The 16,240-nt window shown below is 40.7% G+C and overlaps 1 protein-coding gene across 4 annotated transcripts in view; it reads right to left on the reverse strand.

The window, feature by feature from the left end:
* Positions 1-5,240: 5,240 nt before the first annotated feature.
* The window catches only part of PLEKHH2 (pleckstrin homology, MyTH4 and FERM domain containing H2), a 132,160-nt gene continuing 121,160 nt past the window's right edge, over positions 5,241-16,240 (reverse strand). For 2 of the 4 annotated variants that reach the window (XM_075925428.1, XM_025179011.2), the window contains exons 28-30: positions 15,805-15,891; positions 7,915-8,052; positions 5,241-6,370 (exon numbers count right to left, since the gene is read on the reverse strand). In XM_075925428.1, the coding sequence (XP_075781543.1) occupies positions 6,188-6,370; positions 7,915-8,052; positions 15,805-15,891 (408 nt within the window). In that variant the 3' untranslated portion in view covers positions 5,241-6,187. The remainder of the gene's footprint in view (positions 6,371-7,914; positions 8,053-15,804; positions 15,892-16,240) is intronic. The other 2 variants (XM_025179012.2, XM_025179013.2) reach the window with 2 other exon arrangements.

Genomic DNA, 16,240 nt, shown 5'->3' on the forward strand with positions numbered 1-16,240 from the left:
AGCATGCTCCCCTCCCCGAAACTTGTGGCGGCGGTACGGCGCTTCCCCCGCCTTCCTGCAAAACGGCGCCGTTCCCTGCCTCCCCCCCACCTCCACCCTCTGGCTGGTCGCAGTGCAGGTCCCGGCAGACCTGTCACAGGGGTATAATCCCCTTCCCCTCTTCTATCCTTCCCTTTCCCAGCCATGAGTGCCCATGGGGCTCACAGCAGCTCCAATTGTCCAGCTGGCCAGAACACTTGTGGGTTCCAGTTGGTGCCGGACTATCGGGAGTGCTGGATCACTGGATGCCAGACAATTGGAGTTTTACTGTATTAAGTATTCATTAGTGGTTAGAAGACAAATTAGAAACCACCATTGTTATGCTTGCATTATGTAAAACTACTCCAGTGAAATTGTTCTGTCATCTGATAACTATGTGGCATGTCCACTGAAATCAATGGAAATTTTGCTTTTGACTTCAGTGGGCCAGGTTTTTACCCCTGGAGTAATAAAACACGAGCATGTAAAATGATTCAATCTGAACGATTCCCGTAAAATCACAACACCTTCTTCTCCTGAGAATGGCTCCAGGCTTTGGCGTCTGTATACGTACCCATACCCAAGAAGAAAGTTCACCTCCATCTGGCATAAAAACAATTTAAACATGCTTGTGTAGATGAAACCAAACTGTTTATCTGTTTTACTAAAATATGTTGCTGCCCTATACATCAGTAATATGTTGAAACAAAGAATGATACAACACAACTGGCATAATTATTCCCCAACATAGTATATCTGGCTGTGCAGATGACCCATATAATATTTGGCCAATATTAATCTACAGGCAATGCACAAACTGGGGAACTACTATGGAGTTGTAACAAACTATGGAGCTACAACACAAGTCTGAACTGGGAAGCACAATGAAATGAAATTAATAAAGAACAAAAGATTTTTTTTTACATTCTGCACAACCTGTGGTTTGCCAGAGGATGTTGTAAACTCCAATACTACAACAGGATTCATGGATATTAGCCAGGATGGATAGGGAAGCTCTCCCTAGCCTCTGTTTGCCAGAGTCTGGAAATGCATTACTTCATGATTCTCTGTTAATTACCTCTGGGACACCTGACACTGGCCACTCATGGAAGACAGGATACTGGGTTACATGGACCTTTGGTCTCATCCCTTATGGATATTCTTATGTGCTGGAGACTATACTCAAAGCTCAGGGCTATCTTTGCCTGCAGAACTCCAGCAGTAATTAACTCTCATTATCCCCAGAAACAAGCAGGGACTGTTTACTGATGCTAGTGCACAAAAATAGCTTTTGGCATGAAAAACTGAAGAAGGTTCAACAAAAATAGACATTCATTTTACTTCCATTCTAAAAAAAATTTCAAACTCAGTGATTACCAAATTAAAAAGAATAAAAATTATAAAGGAAAATAATAATACTTAACCATTCCATAGAGCGCTCTATTTTCAAGTCCCATACAAGTGCTTAATCTTCATGATAGGTCTGTGAGGTAGGTATATATTAATATTATTCCCACTTTACAGATGGAGCAGAAGAGGAACATAAGTTAAAGCAAAACATTTCAAATTTGAGTGCCTAGAGTTAAGCACCTAAATCCATATTTAGGCATTTAAATGAGTGGATCAATTTTCTGAAGTGGTGAACAATAATTGTTTCAAGAAAGCCAAAACACACACTTCCGAAAATTTTGGTTTGTCTTAAAGCTACATAGAAAGTCCATGACAGATCAAATGTCAGTTTCGTGGCCCTCTGTTTTGGCTATTCTCTAATTCATCAAAATTATAAATACAAACTTTGGAGATAGCATCAAAAGGGTCTGTTCAGCCCAGACCCAAGCCATTCTGGCACTTCCAGGGATGTCAGAGGGAACAAGGAAGAGAGAATATGTGCTGCAGGTATTCTTTACCTGAAAGGAACAACTTTCTGGTGGGTCTCTCCAGACAAAACAGGCAAGGGGAGATTTAGAAGAGCGTGGGAAGAGGCCTACAATAGCCACAGGGCTGGAGAAAAGTACCCTGAAGGCATGCTTAGGCAAGTAAGTCTGGAGAGTCCAGGAGCTGCTTGCCATGGCAGCAGGCATGGAAGGCAGGGGAAGGCTGTGGCTCTGCTCCCAGGCCAGCATTCTTCCCGGGAGGAAGCCCAGGATGTCAAACGTGGCTGGTGGTTCTACCTGACTGGTGCTCTGGGGCTGGCTGCCTGAGTACCAGGACTGAGGCCACCTAAAGCCTCGGGGTTGGGGGCATGGCAGCCATGCCGTACAGAGGCTCTGGAGCACTGGGGCTAGGATCTTGTTCCTCTAGCTCTCAGCCTTCTGGTTCTAGAGCCAAGCAGGTCACAGGGGGGTGTTCTGGGATCCTGCAGGAGGAGGAGGGATAGAAGGGGAGGTGGTCAGAAGAGGAAGGGTGGAGTCTTGAGTACAAAGCCAGGGATTAGACTCCCCAGGTAGGTAGGTCACTGGCCATTCATGCTGCTTGCAGCTCCACGTTAGAGCTGTGGAAGAAACTCAGTGGTACAGGAGCAGCTAGTATGCTTCTGCACTGAGGGAGTGAACATTCTGAATTTGTTTGCTTTGTTGGATTCTTGTTAACATAGAGGCCACTTTGCAAAAGGTCCCTTGTGTTTATAAACATCTCTCGTTTCAGACTTCACAAACTGACCATACCAAATACATTGCTTATAGTATATTTGTCTGTAAAGGGCAACAGATACGATCTCTGCTGAAAGCTTGCAACTCATCAATGTTCATAATCATGGCATGATGTGTGTACAGATCAGACTGAAGAAATAATGTAACTCTATTTAAGTTTATGCCCTTATGGTCTGATGGTTGCAAGGAGTCACCAGGGAGTAATTAGCAGGCAGGTGATGGCCTGCAAATGCAGGATGGAGCAGCCACCCTTCCCTGTATAGCTGATGAACTAATACAAGGCTCAGTTGTCTACTATTGCTCCGTTCCAGAACAGTCAGTGGAAAGCCATCAACTAACAGAATCTCTATGCTTTCTTAAATAAACTTTTGTTTGTTTCATTACAAGTGTTGTGTGTTATACCAGAGCAGCAATTTAAGGTAAACTGTGGTTACATTCAGATCAAAAGATCTGGGATTTCTGTGAGTAGCCAGGGCCAGGGACTGGTTATCATAAGTGAATGGTTCAAGAAGGCTGTGGGGGGCACTTCAACCTTCAGACCATAAGGCAAAGACAGAACTGGCATTGCCCAGAGGAGAATACTTGAGTGGTTGAGATGCTGGTTGTGTTATGTAGCTAACATCCTGTTACCACAGACAAAACTCCCTCTAGCTAGAAGTGGAGCTCACAAGGTGACTTTCAGTCTTCTACCCTGAGAACAGTCACACCCTGAAAGAAAAAGTAATTTTTGAAGTTTGGCTGGAATGTTGAACCTCCCTAAGCAAACAGAGGGAAACTGTGGTAGCAGCTACCATCGTACAATGATAAATAGGTAAAATACTGCTTGCAAGGGGAGTCAAATATTAAACAATATAGATTTTAAGAGTCTTCTTTCAAATTACAGAAGAGGAGAAATATTATAACACTGTTCTTCAGATGTACTAAGACATACCAAGATTCTGTATGAAGGTTCAAAGTTTTGCGTATGGATAGACAGTGGAGAGACCAGCAGGTTTGATATTGTCACTGAAGTGCAACAAGGATGCATCTTATCATCTCTCCTCTTCTGCACTGTGATAGATTATGTGATATGAAAAGCAACAGCAAGAGAAGATACAAGAATTATATGGAGTAGAGGAAAATTTCAAGAGCTCAATTTTTCTGAAGACATTGCTTCACTGGACACAGAAGATGATACTATGTGAAAGACCACTATCAATAGCAAATGTGAGGCCACTAAAGTAGGATTAAAAATAGGCCAAAAGAAAATGAAAGTCATCGGAAGACAAGTTGGCAGTGATAGTGCATAGGTCATTAACAGTGAAAAATATGGCATGGTTAATGAGTTTGCGTATCTTGGAAGCAATGTTCCAATGGCCACATCTATAAGGAGGTGGCAGAAGAACTGGAAAGACAAGTGGACCCTTTCTGAGACTGACAAATATTTGGAAAAATAAGGAGACTAATACAAGAATCAAGATAAAGTTATTCAATACCACTGTGATACCTACATTGTTATATGCTTCCAGAACTTGGCAAATGCTAGGAACCCACAACAGAAAACTTAATGCATTCCAGCAGAGATGCTAGTGAATAATACTTTGTGTCCACTCATGGGATAAAGTAATTGTGCCTGATGTGTTATAAAGGACTGGCGAGCAGGCAGTAGAAAGAATGATTTGAGACAGAAGGTTGAAGTGGTTTGCACACAAGAAGCCCTGTTTTGTGGGTAAAATAGAGCTCTGGATTTCTGTAGTTGGTTCTATCTTTCTTCAAAATAAAACATTTCTCTTGAATAATACCGCTAACAAGATGAGAGAAATTCCTTGACATTAATTACTAAGGTACTGATTCTAAAAACATTTATGGATATGTGTGGCTCATTGATGTCAATGAGACTATTCACATTCATATAATTAAGCATGTGTTTCATTGCAGGATTGAGTTCTAGGGTTTGATGCTGCACTTTAACTTCATGTAAATGAGGGCTTTGCCAGTGTAATGACTTCAGTTGTTCTCAGTTTATACTTTCCAGAACAGAACTTTAACCTTCAGTATCATTAACAAAATAGTATAGAAGTCATGGAGACCAGTGGATTTGGCATGATTTCAGGCTTTCAGAAGAATTAGATGCCTCATTGAGTCCTCTGTAGCATCCTTGCTATTAATTCAGCTTTCAATGTCTTTCTCCAGTTTTTAAATGTGTTCTGTGTAATGTGTTCTTTCCTGCAAACTGTGTTATTTGTAACCTGGCCCGAGTCTTTCAGGTATATACACCGTTTGCCTCACGTAAGGGGTAAGCCTCATGAGATGGATACCAAACTTTTTTTAAGTGATACCATAAATAGAGATTATTAATTCCATTCACTGATGTTAAAAATTCAGTATTATAACATTACTCCAGGTTCTAGAATAAACCACAAGGGACAAAATACAGTTTTAAGTGACAAATGTACTTGATAGCTAGTATTAGTTGCCACAGAAATTAAGAAATAGCTACAAGATCAATGATTTATAATTGAATTTAATCTATTAAATGATTTTTCTAGTGGGCAAGAGGCCCTCATACTAATATTAAGGTGTGAAATGCATGGATAAAATTTGAAAAATGTTAAAACAAAAACAAGTAGAACACTTTCTTGTATTAGGCATATATTTATAAAATATGCTATTCTACTGGTATGTACAATGTACATGTCACATATTTTATGAAATCTGTGCCTCCACGTTTACACGTACCTATTCATGTAAGTGCTCTTTATATTGCTTTTGTGGTTTGAATTCTAACTTACTAATTTTTGGCCTATGTTATTTAAAGATGAGACAAAACTATGGAAGAAAACTGATTTTTTAAGAATTCTGACTATAATTTTTTAAAATACGTAATCCACAACATATGCCAAATTTAGCTTTAGAAATTCAAAAAGAAGAATTGTGTAGATACTACCAGACCACTGCTGTGGATTAGACAAGTAAACTGTTGTATAAGGAAGGACATTTATAATAAAGTATACAATCAATGATGTGCAACCAATACTTCAAAATAGAGCTTTCATAAAAATGTCCCCTTTTGACTGTTTCCTGGGTTGCATGTATTACAGACAAGAAAGTGCGAGGGAATGGAAAGTACATGTATTTGTTTTCCCATTTAAACAAACATGCTTTTTTATAATCAAGGTTATACAACTTGTAAGAGTAGAAAGGTGAAAATATTGTCCTTCATGAGAAAATGTCTTCAAAATACCTGACATTGAAATAAATTAAGAGACCAATTCCCCATCCACAAAAGAACCTTCTTCAGAAGTATTTTTGAATACTCATGTCCAAAATTGGAGTTAGCATCATCAGACAGGATAATCATCCCATCTACAATAAAGCTTAACAGGGGCCTCTAACTAAAATGAATGGAAACCAGACCAGCTTTCTTGGCCTGTGTTACAGACTAATATATGCTGTATATATGGCACATCCAAAGATGTCCCGTCAATGCAGGAAGCATACCATAAGGCATTAGTATACATTTTCAGAGGTATCTGATCCTTTCATAACAAAGTAGGACCTTTGGTTGGTCTGCTGTTTGAAAGAAGCAGCTGACTCCCCATTTCTTTGGTTTTCTGTCCTGTTTGAGGTGAGAACAGTGTTGAAGTAGAGAGATGATTAACAGCCCCCTTTTGCTGATGGAAGTGGTTAACATAGCTGGCAATCAGTAGAGTGATCTCAAGAATCTGTAACAAGAAACACTATAATCTGTATCTGGAAAATATAACTTGTATTTTGACTATGAAGAAATAGCTACGTTTTTAGTGAGAAACAGACATTGTATTATACAAGTTCTTATCTCTCTTTATATATCATTTTTTTTTCCCTGTGAGACAACAGAGTGATATTACATCACTTTGCATCCCGCCTGCCTCCACTCTGCTTCCCCCCTCCCTGGTGCTCAAGGGGAGAGAGCCCGGGGATGGCCTGGCCCCCACCCGGCCCCTGCCCTAGTAGTCCTGTCCTGGGAGAGGGCGGCAGCTGGGGGGAAAAAAGCTGGGGCTGGCCTGGCCTTGCCCAGCCCCTGTCCTGGTAGCCAGGGGAAGAGAACGGGGCTGGTACAGCCTTGGCCACCCCCATCCCCTCCCCCATGGTCAGGAGGAGAGAGCCAGGGCTGGTCAGGCCTCCGTCCAGCGGCCAGGGGAAGGAGGGGAGCGGTGAAGGCAAGGGGCAGCCGTGGCTGCTATGCCTCGGCCCTCCCCAGTGGCTGGGGGAAGAGCCAGGGCTGCCTACTCCCAGAGAGAGAGAGAGAGAGAGAGAGAGAGAGAGAGAGAGAGAGAGAGAGGGGTTGGTGAGCTCAGCGAGCAGGGAATGCAGCCCCCTAGTATTTCATTAAAAAATTATAAATGGGGAAAATAACTATTAGAGTTAGTTATCTTGCTTATCTCTCTGGATAATGCAGGATTATTCCCTAGAGTAAGTACAAGGAGTATTTTATCCTGCACATTTTTAAATTAGTCAAACAGTTAAGTTTCCACCACTTCTTTAGGAGAGAATTTTACAGACCAATAGATGTCTCTCTTATGGAATAATTTTACTACATGCAGCTTAGTTTTTCCTATGCAGTGTTGTATGTCTCCGGCATAAGCATTAAAGAACAGTCCAGATGGGCTGCCACTCAAGTAGCTGTGGGTTTATCTTGGTTGTGTACCATGCCTTCTCTATGGAACCGCCAAAAAAACTCCTCTTTAAAGGGAGTGATTTGACAGAAAACTGTTGTGTTTCTTACACTTACATACATACGTGCATATTTCTATGAAGAGACACAATTTTGAACTGAAGTTACATACTGGTAACCAGTATTACCAGTGAGAAAGAGTCTAGACTAATATCTAGGTTTTCTTAGACCTAGAATTTTGGAGAAGTATGTAACCTTTCAGAAAGTTATCAGACAATATAGACACTGCTTTACTGGGATCCAAACTGTTTTTTAAATTGTGGCTATACTAATTTTTAGGCACCGCATATGCTTCCTGTCTTTTATCTCCCTAAATGTCCTTGTCCACAAAGTCTGAAACTCTGGGGGAAGGGTCATTAAACAAAAAAAAGCAAGAAAACTGTATGAACTGTTTTATGTTTTGAATTGCTTTCCCCCTTTAAATTCATTATGTAAAAGCTAATGACTAGAGGATATCTGAACAACAGGTGCTGCATTTTGTGCATATACACACGGACACTAAAGTAGAAATAGGCAACAGACACTGGAAATTATTTCAGCTAATGTACCAACCTTTGGTTTTGCCATGGCAAAAAGGAGTTTTTCATTTGACTTGTCTTTTGACTGAGCATTGTTAACTATCAGCATAAAGTCATCTTGGTAGCCTCCAAATGTCATCAAACTTTTGTGTACATATGTAACTATTAATCGCTTTAAAGAAAGAAAGGAAAAAAACCTGTTACATTAATTCAGAAATATACAGGGAAAAAAGACTTTGAACTTAATTCCTGCTTTAATTTCTAAACATGTTTAATTTCTAAATTCTGTAGAATTTTGAATCTAATTCAAATTAAGTGCCTGATTCCTTCAAGAGTTCATTGTGATGAATTCCCATTGCAGTATGACATCTCTTTTTCCATGAGTGTCTCAGTTTCTTATTAAAGTAATATATATTTATTTAGTTTAATGGCTATGTTTTTGAGTTTGGACTCAGGCACATAACTTACATTACAAATGAAAGACCTAGTCTGACTCCTGTTGAAGTTGGTGCTAAGAGTCCCATTAGGAGTTGGATCAGGCTCTAAAGAAGTTAAGTATCAGGGCCCATACTTAAAAAAGGATTTCAACCTTTGTGTGTACAAGTGATCTAATTTAAATTGACAAAATTCATTTGTGCTCTCTAATGGGGGATAAAATCAGTGCTGGCTGACAGTACTAACAGAGAACAAAAACTTCTGCTTCAAATTTTTGGCCTCTATTATTCAACACACAGCACTGGACATGTAGCTTATGAGTCACTGCCATTTGTTGTGCTAATTCATATTTAATATTATATAAATCAATATAGACAGATATGCACATTTTAAATTATCATGAAAAAAATCTCTGTAAAGTAATTATTTTAATCTCTTGGGTACTAAACTCCTTCTTGCCCTTGTTTTTCAATTAGCAAAAGGACATCATCCAAACTGTAAAAAACAGAATTACCCTATCTTTCTCCTCAATACTTTTTATGTTAGGTTTGCCTGCGTTTTCCAAGAAGCGGTAAGAAACTCCACAAAGAGGCTTCCCTTAACTGCACCTGCTAAGTACTCCTGACATCCTTGATGGACCATCCTGCCTATCTGGCTGAGAAAGCTTTCAGGCCAGTTCTGAAATCTAATAGCAGCAGCAGCAGCAGCAGCTCACTGGCTGGTCAACATCCACATCCACAGACTCTGTCTCCCTGTGCTCATCTCTCCAAGACCCGCTCCTGTTCTGCTCCTCCTCAACTCCAGCCTAGTACCTGTGTTGCACCCCAGCCTTGTTCCCATCCTGTCTGGCCTCACTCCTGACTTAGAAGAGAAAGCTAGTCACCATGTGCTGTAATTATAGCTCTTTGAGATGGGCTGTTCCTGTGGGTGCCCCACTTTAGGTGTGTCTCTGCTCTGCACTTGTAATTGGAGGTTTGTAGTAGCTTGTATTAGTGGTTAGGTCATGCATGTACTGTCACATGCTCCCTTAGGTGTTTACATAGCACTGCATGACCAACCATCCCTCAGTTCCTTCTCAACTACAGAGATCTAGCATGAAACTCTGAAGTAGAGAGGAGAAGGGAGGGTGGCAGAGCACCTATTGCAGTGGGCCTTCAGGACAAGGCCCAACAGAGTAATTTGCTACTGGGCTTCGAGACATTTCGTTTATCTTGACTGTCTGCAGGTATGGCTCTCTGCAGCTCCCACTGGCTGTGGTTCACTATTCCCGGCCAATGCAAGCAGCCAGAAGCAATGGGAACAGCAAACCATGGCTACTCGGAACTACAGGGGACCGTGCCTGCAGATGGATAATGTAAATAAAATGTTTTGCTGCCTGCCAGGGGATTAACCTGATAGGCCACGTGCTGAAGGTTGCTCACCCCTGGCTTATTGAGACAACCTCCTCAAAAACCTCAGTTACTGCACAGAGTTAAATAATCTTCTCTTCTTCTGTGGGTGCTTTACTTTTGATAACTGACAAGCAGTGCCCCTCTGTGGAAGGGAAGGGCTTCGGAGTTGCATTTGTGATGATTCATAAACAGCGAGTCCAAACAGAGCCTCTGATAATGATTGTTATTTCTATAGCAATAGTGGTTTGTAATTGTTTGGTCAGACACCCAAATTGTTGCTTTGCAAATGTCCATAAGGGTATGTCTACACTGCAAAGTTAATTCAAAATAACAGTCATTATTTCGAATTAACTTTAAAAGCGACTATACATGTAAACTGCTATTTCGAATTTAATTCGAAATAGTGAAGCCCTTAATTCGAATTTGGTAAACCTCATTCTATGAGGCGTAATACCAAATTCAAAATAGCTATTTCAAATTAAGTGGTGTGTAGACACTTAATTCAAAATAGGAGGCCTTCAACCCTTCCCAGGGAGCTCTGATGGCCAATCTGGGCACAACCAGGAAAACTTACTCTCCTTTCCCCAGCCCCAGAGCCATTTAAGGAGTGGACCCTGGCCACAGTGCCTGTGCCAGCTCCAAGCCTGCCAGCCCAGAGCCAGCAGTGGCCCCAAAACATGAGCCAGCAAGCCACTGGAAGCCAGCCAGCCACTGGCAGCCAGCCCTCCACCGCTCCCCAGGAGCAGTCTGCCAGCTCCCAGGAGTCTAACAGGGACTGGAGAAGGTGGGCGCATTGCTGGTCCAGGATGGAGATCATGGACCTTATTCAGGTTTGGAGGGGGGTGCTCCCAACGTCCATGATCTCCGCACTAGATGGAAGAACGCAGCAATCTATGGTAGGATAGCTGCCAGCCTGGCCACCAAAGGCCACATGCAAACCTAGGAGCAGGTTAGCATGAAAGTCAAGTTGGTCCAGCGAGACCCCCAACCCTGAGCTTCCCCTCCCCCTTCTTCCCCTTGCTTCCCCCTTCCAGCTCCCTCCTCCCAGGTTTCCCCTCCCCTCTCCCACCTCCTTTTCCCAATCTCCCCAGAGGTTCATCCCCCATCCCAGTTTTGTTCAATAAACCCAGTTTCTATTTTTGAACATACGTGTCTTTTATTTGACATCAGGAAGGGGAGCTAGCGAGGGGTAAGTAGAAGGACATGAGGGAGGAATGGGGCACGAGCCCCCAGTGGGGAGGAGCAGGGAGGCTGTGAGGACTCCTCTGGGTGGATGCTCTCCCTCAGGGCCTCCTGGATCCTGACAGCCCCCCGATGGACCCCTGAGATGGCAGCCTGCAGTAAGTGCATTCAGGCTGATGGCAATGACCCCACGAGATGCACCGGCGTGCCCAAGGGCAGCTCTGGCGCCATATGGCCGAGTGCTGTGGTGTCCTGAGTGCGGGCACTCAGGGCACTCCAAGACAGGACTGCTTTGCTGTCCCTCATCAAGGTAGACAAGCAAGCGGGGAACCCTGAGAACTGTCTGTCCGGGGTGGGGGTAGGGTCCATTTAAGCACGGAGCTCAGTTAGCCTCAGGCAAGCAGCCCCACACACTAAGTCCTAACCTGACGCCCTGCTGGCACTGGTTCCAGCCAGCCTTAACTTCGGTTCAGGGTCCACTCAGTGTGGACATGCTATTTTGAAATAGCAAAACACTATTTTAAAATTGTTTTTGTGTATAGATGCGATATTTCGAATTACCTTAATTCGAATTAACTATTTTGAATTAAGTTAATTCGAAATAGCACAGTAGTGTAGACATACCCTAAAGGATGTTAGAAGTGCTCTGGTAGAGTACATGACGACTCCTGGTGGGGCCTGTAACTGATGTTTTTTATGGAAGTGGATGCATCCTGATACCCATTTGTATAGTTTCTGCTTTGAGATGGTTTCCCTTTTTGATCCTTCTGTTATAGACTAGTAATTCTGGTGATTTACTAAAGGTTTTTGTTCTTTCAGTACAGAAGGCTAATGCTCTTTGGACATTCAGAGTGTGGAGTGATGCCTCTCTTTTGTCTGCATATGCAGTTCTGAAAAAAATGCAGATAAGTAAATAGTTTGGTTTAAATGAAAAGGAGTGACAAGTCTGGATAGGAATTTGGGGTGTGGTCTCAGGGTAATTTTTATTTTTAAAGAAAATTGTATATGGAAGGTGTGCCATTAGGTCATCTAGTTCTCCCCTATGTCTAGCAGACATTATGGCAATGATGAAAGCCACCTTCATAGATAGATGGAGTAATGAACATGTGGCTAGTGGTACAAATGTGATTTCTATAAGTCTGTGCAAGAGAAGGTTGAAATCCCACATTGGAGCTTGCGCCCTTATTTCAGGGTAAGTGACCTTAATGCCTTAGAGCAGTGTTTCCCAATTTTATTTGACCATGGAACACTTTTCAGCTTAAAAGAATTTCAAGGAACCTCTAGGGTTCCCAGGATAAAATTTGTCAAGCAAAAAAAAAAAAAAAAAAAAAAAAAAAAAAGCCACAAAATAGAGAGGGCAGTGGAGTTTCGCAGAGCACCAATTGGGAAACACTGCCTTAGAGTAAGCATTTGGCTGTTGGGGGGGTGAATTGAGTGATCCCATTCTCTGTACTGAAGGAAGCCATTATAGCCACAAGATTTACCTATATGGAGCTTATGGACAAAGCCCTGTAATTCTGCAGATCTCTGCTTTATATCCACAGGTATTCACATCCACAAATGTGGATGCAGATATCTGTGGCTCATTTTTGCAGATATAGATGCAAGATACAAATTTTGGATCTAGAATTATGCAAATTTTTGGATATCCGCTTAATATCTGTGTGTATTCCTGTCTGTGGATGAAAATATCCACAGATCATTTTTTTAGATGCAGATTCAGATACCAGTTTTGTATCCACACAGGACTCAATTTATGGAGTCCCAGTTTTTTAGTTCCAAAATGTAATCCAATACTCTTAGTAAAGGAGAGGATGTTGTTATGATTTGTTTACTTTGGCACCATATGCTGAAACATTTTCATTTATAAGTATATGTCTTTCTTGTATTTAATCTATAAGGGTGTGTCTGCACTGCACCCATATTCTGAAATTATTTTGAAATTTGGCACTGTCTACACAGCACTTATTTTGAAATAACCCACTATTCTGAAACATTTCTTACTCCTTGTGGAATGAGGGTTACAGGGACAACAGAATAGTGAGCCTGTTATATTTTGAAATAACAGGCGTGCTCAAAAGAAGTGGAACAGCTAACTCTGCAGTGTGGATGTAGCCTGACTGTTCAATAAAATGTCTTTTACTTCTTCTGAGCAGACTGCTTCATTTTCTTTCAGCCATAGAGTAGTTACACCTTGATGTGAAGTACTCTCAGGTAGGGCTGGTGGATGTGTCCCACATCTCGGGAGAAGAGATGAAGTATTAGAGAAAGATTTTAAGGTGGGCATGCCACCATTTTTAATAGATTCAGGACCCATGTTTGTCTGGGCTATCTAGGTGTTATTAGCATGACTTCTGATTTGTTCCTCCTGATCTTATATATGAGCCAGCTGAAGAGGAAAGGCAAACATTAACAGTACATCTCATTTGATGAGGAGAGTGTCCCATAGAAGGTGGAGTCCTAGTGCTCTGTAACAAAGTTGTGGGCACTTGTTCTATGCTGTTGTGAAGAGATGTATGGTAAGTACCCCAATAGTTTGAATACTGTGCCCTAGATGGGGCTACTATAAGGTAGGTGCATAAATGGCTGGATAATTGTTCTCAGAGAGTAGTAATTAATGGTTCACAGTCATGCTGCAAAGGCATAACAAGTGGGGATCCACAGAGGTCAGTTTTGGGACTGGTTCTGTTCAATATCTTTATCAAATATCTAGATATTGGCATACAGAGTACACGTATTAAGTTTGCAGATAATACCAAGCTTGGAGGGGTTACAAGTGCTTTGGATGATAGGGTCATAATTCAAAATGATCCAGACCAACTAGAGAAATGGTCTGAGGTAAACAGGATGAAGTTTAATAAGGACAAATGTAAAGTAATCCACTTAGGAAGGAATAATCAGTTTTACACTTACAGAATGAAAAATGATTGTCTAAGAAGGTAAAATGTAAAAAAAAAAACCCAACAAATAGTCTAGTAGCACCTTAAAGACTAACAAAACATGTAGATGTTATCATGAGCTTTTGTGGGCAAAGCCCACTTCTTCAGATGACTGGAGTATTAGAAGTCCAGATCCAAGAATAAATAAGGGAAAGGGGGGAGGAGGGGAAAAACAAGAGAAACAGCGAGTAACTAGATGGGACCTCGGCTGGCTTGCACACTACCGTCCACATCCTAATGACTTAACAAACCAAACAATAGAGGTGCTAATTGTTCTTATCAGCCTCTTGTAACTACTTGAATCATCTGCTCCCTGACTCTCTTTTTTTCCCCTCCCCCCTTCCCTTATTTATTCTTGGATCTGGACTTCTAATACTCCAGTCATCTGAAGAAGTGGGTTTTGCCTATGAAAGCAAACATAGCATCATACCATAGCAAACATACCAGCTACATGTTTTGTTAGTGTTTAAGGTGCTACTAGACTATTCATAATTTTTTTAAAAAGTTTTTCCTGTTATAGACTAACTTAGCTATCCCCTGAAGCTGTCTAAGAAGATGTACTGTGGAAAATGATCCTATGGGTCATGATAGAGCAGAAGCTAAACATGAGTCAAAAGTGTGACGCTTGAAAAAAAAAAAAAGAAAACATTCTGGGATGCACTAACAGGAGTGTTGTGAGCAAGACACAGAAGTCATTCTTCCACTCTACTCTGCACTGATTAGGCCTCAACTGAAGTTGTGTCAAGTTCTGGGCACCATATTTCAAGAAAGATGTGGAAAAACTGAAGAAGGTCCAGAGAAGAACAACAAAAATGATTAAAGGTCTAGAAAACATGAGCTATGAGGCAAGGCTGAAAGAATTGGGATTTTTTAGTTTAGATAAGAGAAGACCGAGAGGGGACATGATAGCAGTGTTCAAGAACCTAAAAGGGTTTTACAAAGAGAAGGGAGAAAAATTGTTCTCCTTCATCTCTGATGATAGGACAAGAAGCAACGGGCTTAAACTGCAGCAAGGGAGTTCTGATCCAACTTAGATTGGTGACCTTCAAGGAGTGAGAAGTGTGTTGGTGGAACAGAATGCTGCAGCCTCTATTTCATCTCAATCTGCCTGATCACGTTTCTCCCTCCTCTTTCCATATTTTTCTACCTATTACGTTTGTCTAACTTCTCCATACCTATCTTTAAATACAAAGGCAAGTTAAGTGAAAAAGTCTACATTAATGCAAAGGTACGTTTGAATTTCCTCATGTGAATAATTTAAATATCTGTGTTAACATTCTGATAGCAAAATATAATTCTACCCCTTTGGAAATTTGAAAGAAAACATAGCGCATCTTAGGTACAAGAGATTTACACCAGTGCCACTCCATTGATTTCAATTGAGATACTTACAGTGGTGTAAAACAGTAGTAAGAGGAGAACCAAGATTTTAGTTATATGATTCAATACCACCAAGCAATATGACATTCGATTCAACAAATACAATGGGAATAATACTGTAATCAGATTATTGTAATGTAATCATATTATGTAATGTAATCATATTATGTAACTGTGCATTTATGTACACTTCACATTAGTATTTATTGTCTTATGACTGAACATTTAAATGAAAGCCTCAAGTGGGAAGAGTTCAGTTTGTTGTCAGAATCTTAATTTATGAATTTCTTTATCATTTCATTTACTAGTTTGATAAAATATAAAATGTCTCCCTTAGAAAGATGATAAATACTGAGCAAAATAATGAAGAGATACTTCCACTATCAGCACTAATATAACAAGGACAGTAACTTTAAAGCATTTTATAGTAACATATTTACATTTTAAGAGACAGACTAAACATCTACATATGCGGGATGAATTTTGACCCTGGAGTAATTTCATTTTAATTAGTGGCAATACATCAATAATGTATTTGGCCCACATATTTGTTATTAAAATATATTTAAATCTAAACTAAAACTCTTTTTCTTTTACCAGAAAGCTGTATTCTAGAATGCTTACTCCATCTTCATGGACAACAAGCCATATGAAGGAATTCTCAAATGTGGATGTTGTTAGAGGCTTCAAAGAGAGAAACAGAATTCCATTACATGTTATAAATGGGGTTAGTTTTAAACAGTAACTTAGTTAAAAAATGCAGACATTTTAAAGTTTGTTAAACACTACACCAAAATATAAGGGAACAGAAGTGCTGCAAAGGAGTTAGGGTATGTATCTTAGGATTGTCTGAAAGGAAATAAAGAAGAAAAATGACACTACAGCTCTATTTACCAGACCTGCATTGTGGTGTGTGTGTCCAAGGGTTAAGCATAAAGCTTATTGATTTTTAGGGTTTTTATTGCTGCAAAACTTCAGGCTCAATTTCTTTATTATTAATGTTCCAGTCAATACTTACTGTTTTCTGTAGTAA

The sequence above is a fragment of the Pelodiscus sinensis genome, chromosome 3 (assembly GCF_049634645.1).
Source record: "Pelodiscus sinensis isolate JC-2024 chromosome 3, ASM4963464v1, whole genome shotgun sequence".
Classification (NCBI taxonomy): Eukaryota; Metazoa; Chordata; order Testudines; family Trionychidae; genus Pelodiscus; species Pelodiscus sinensis.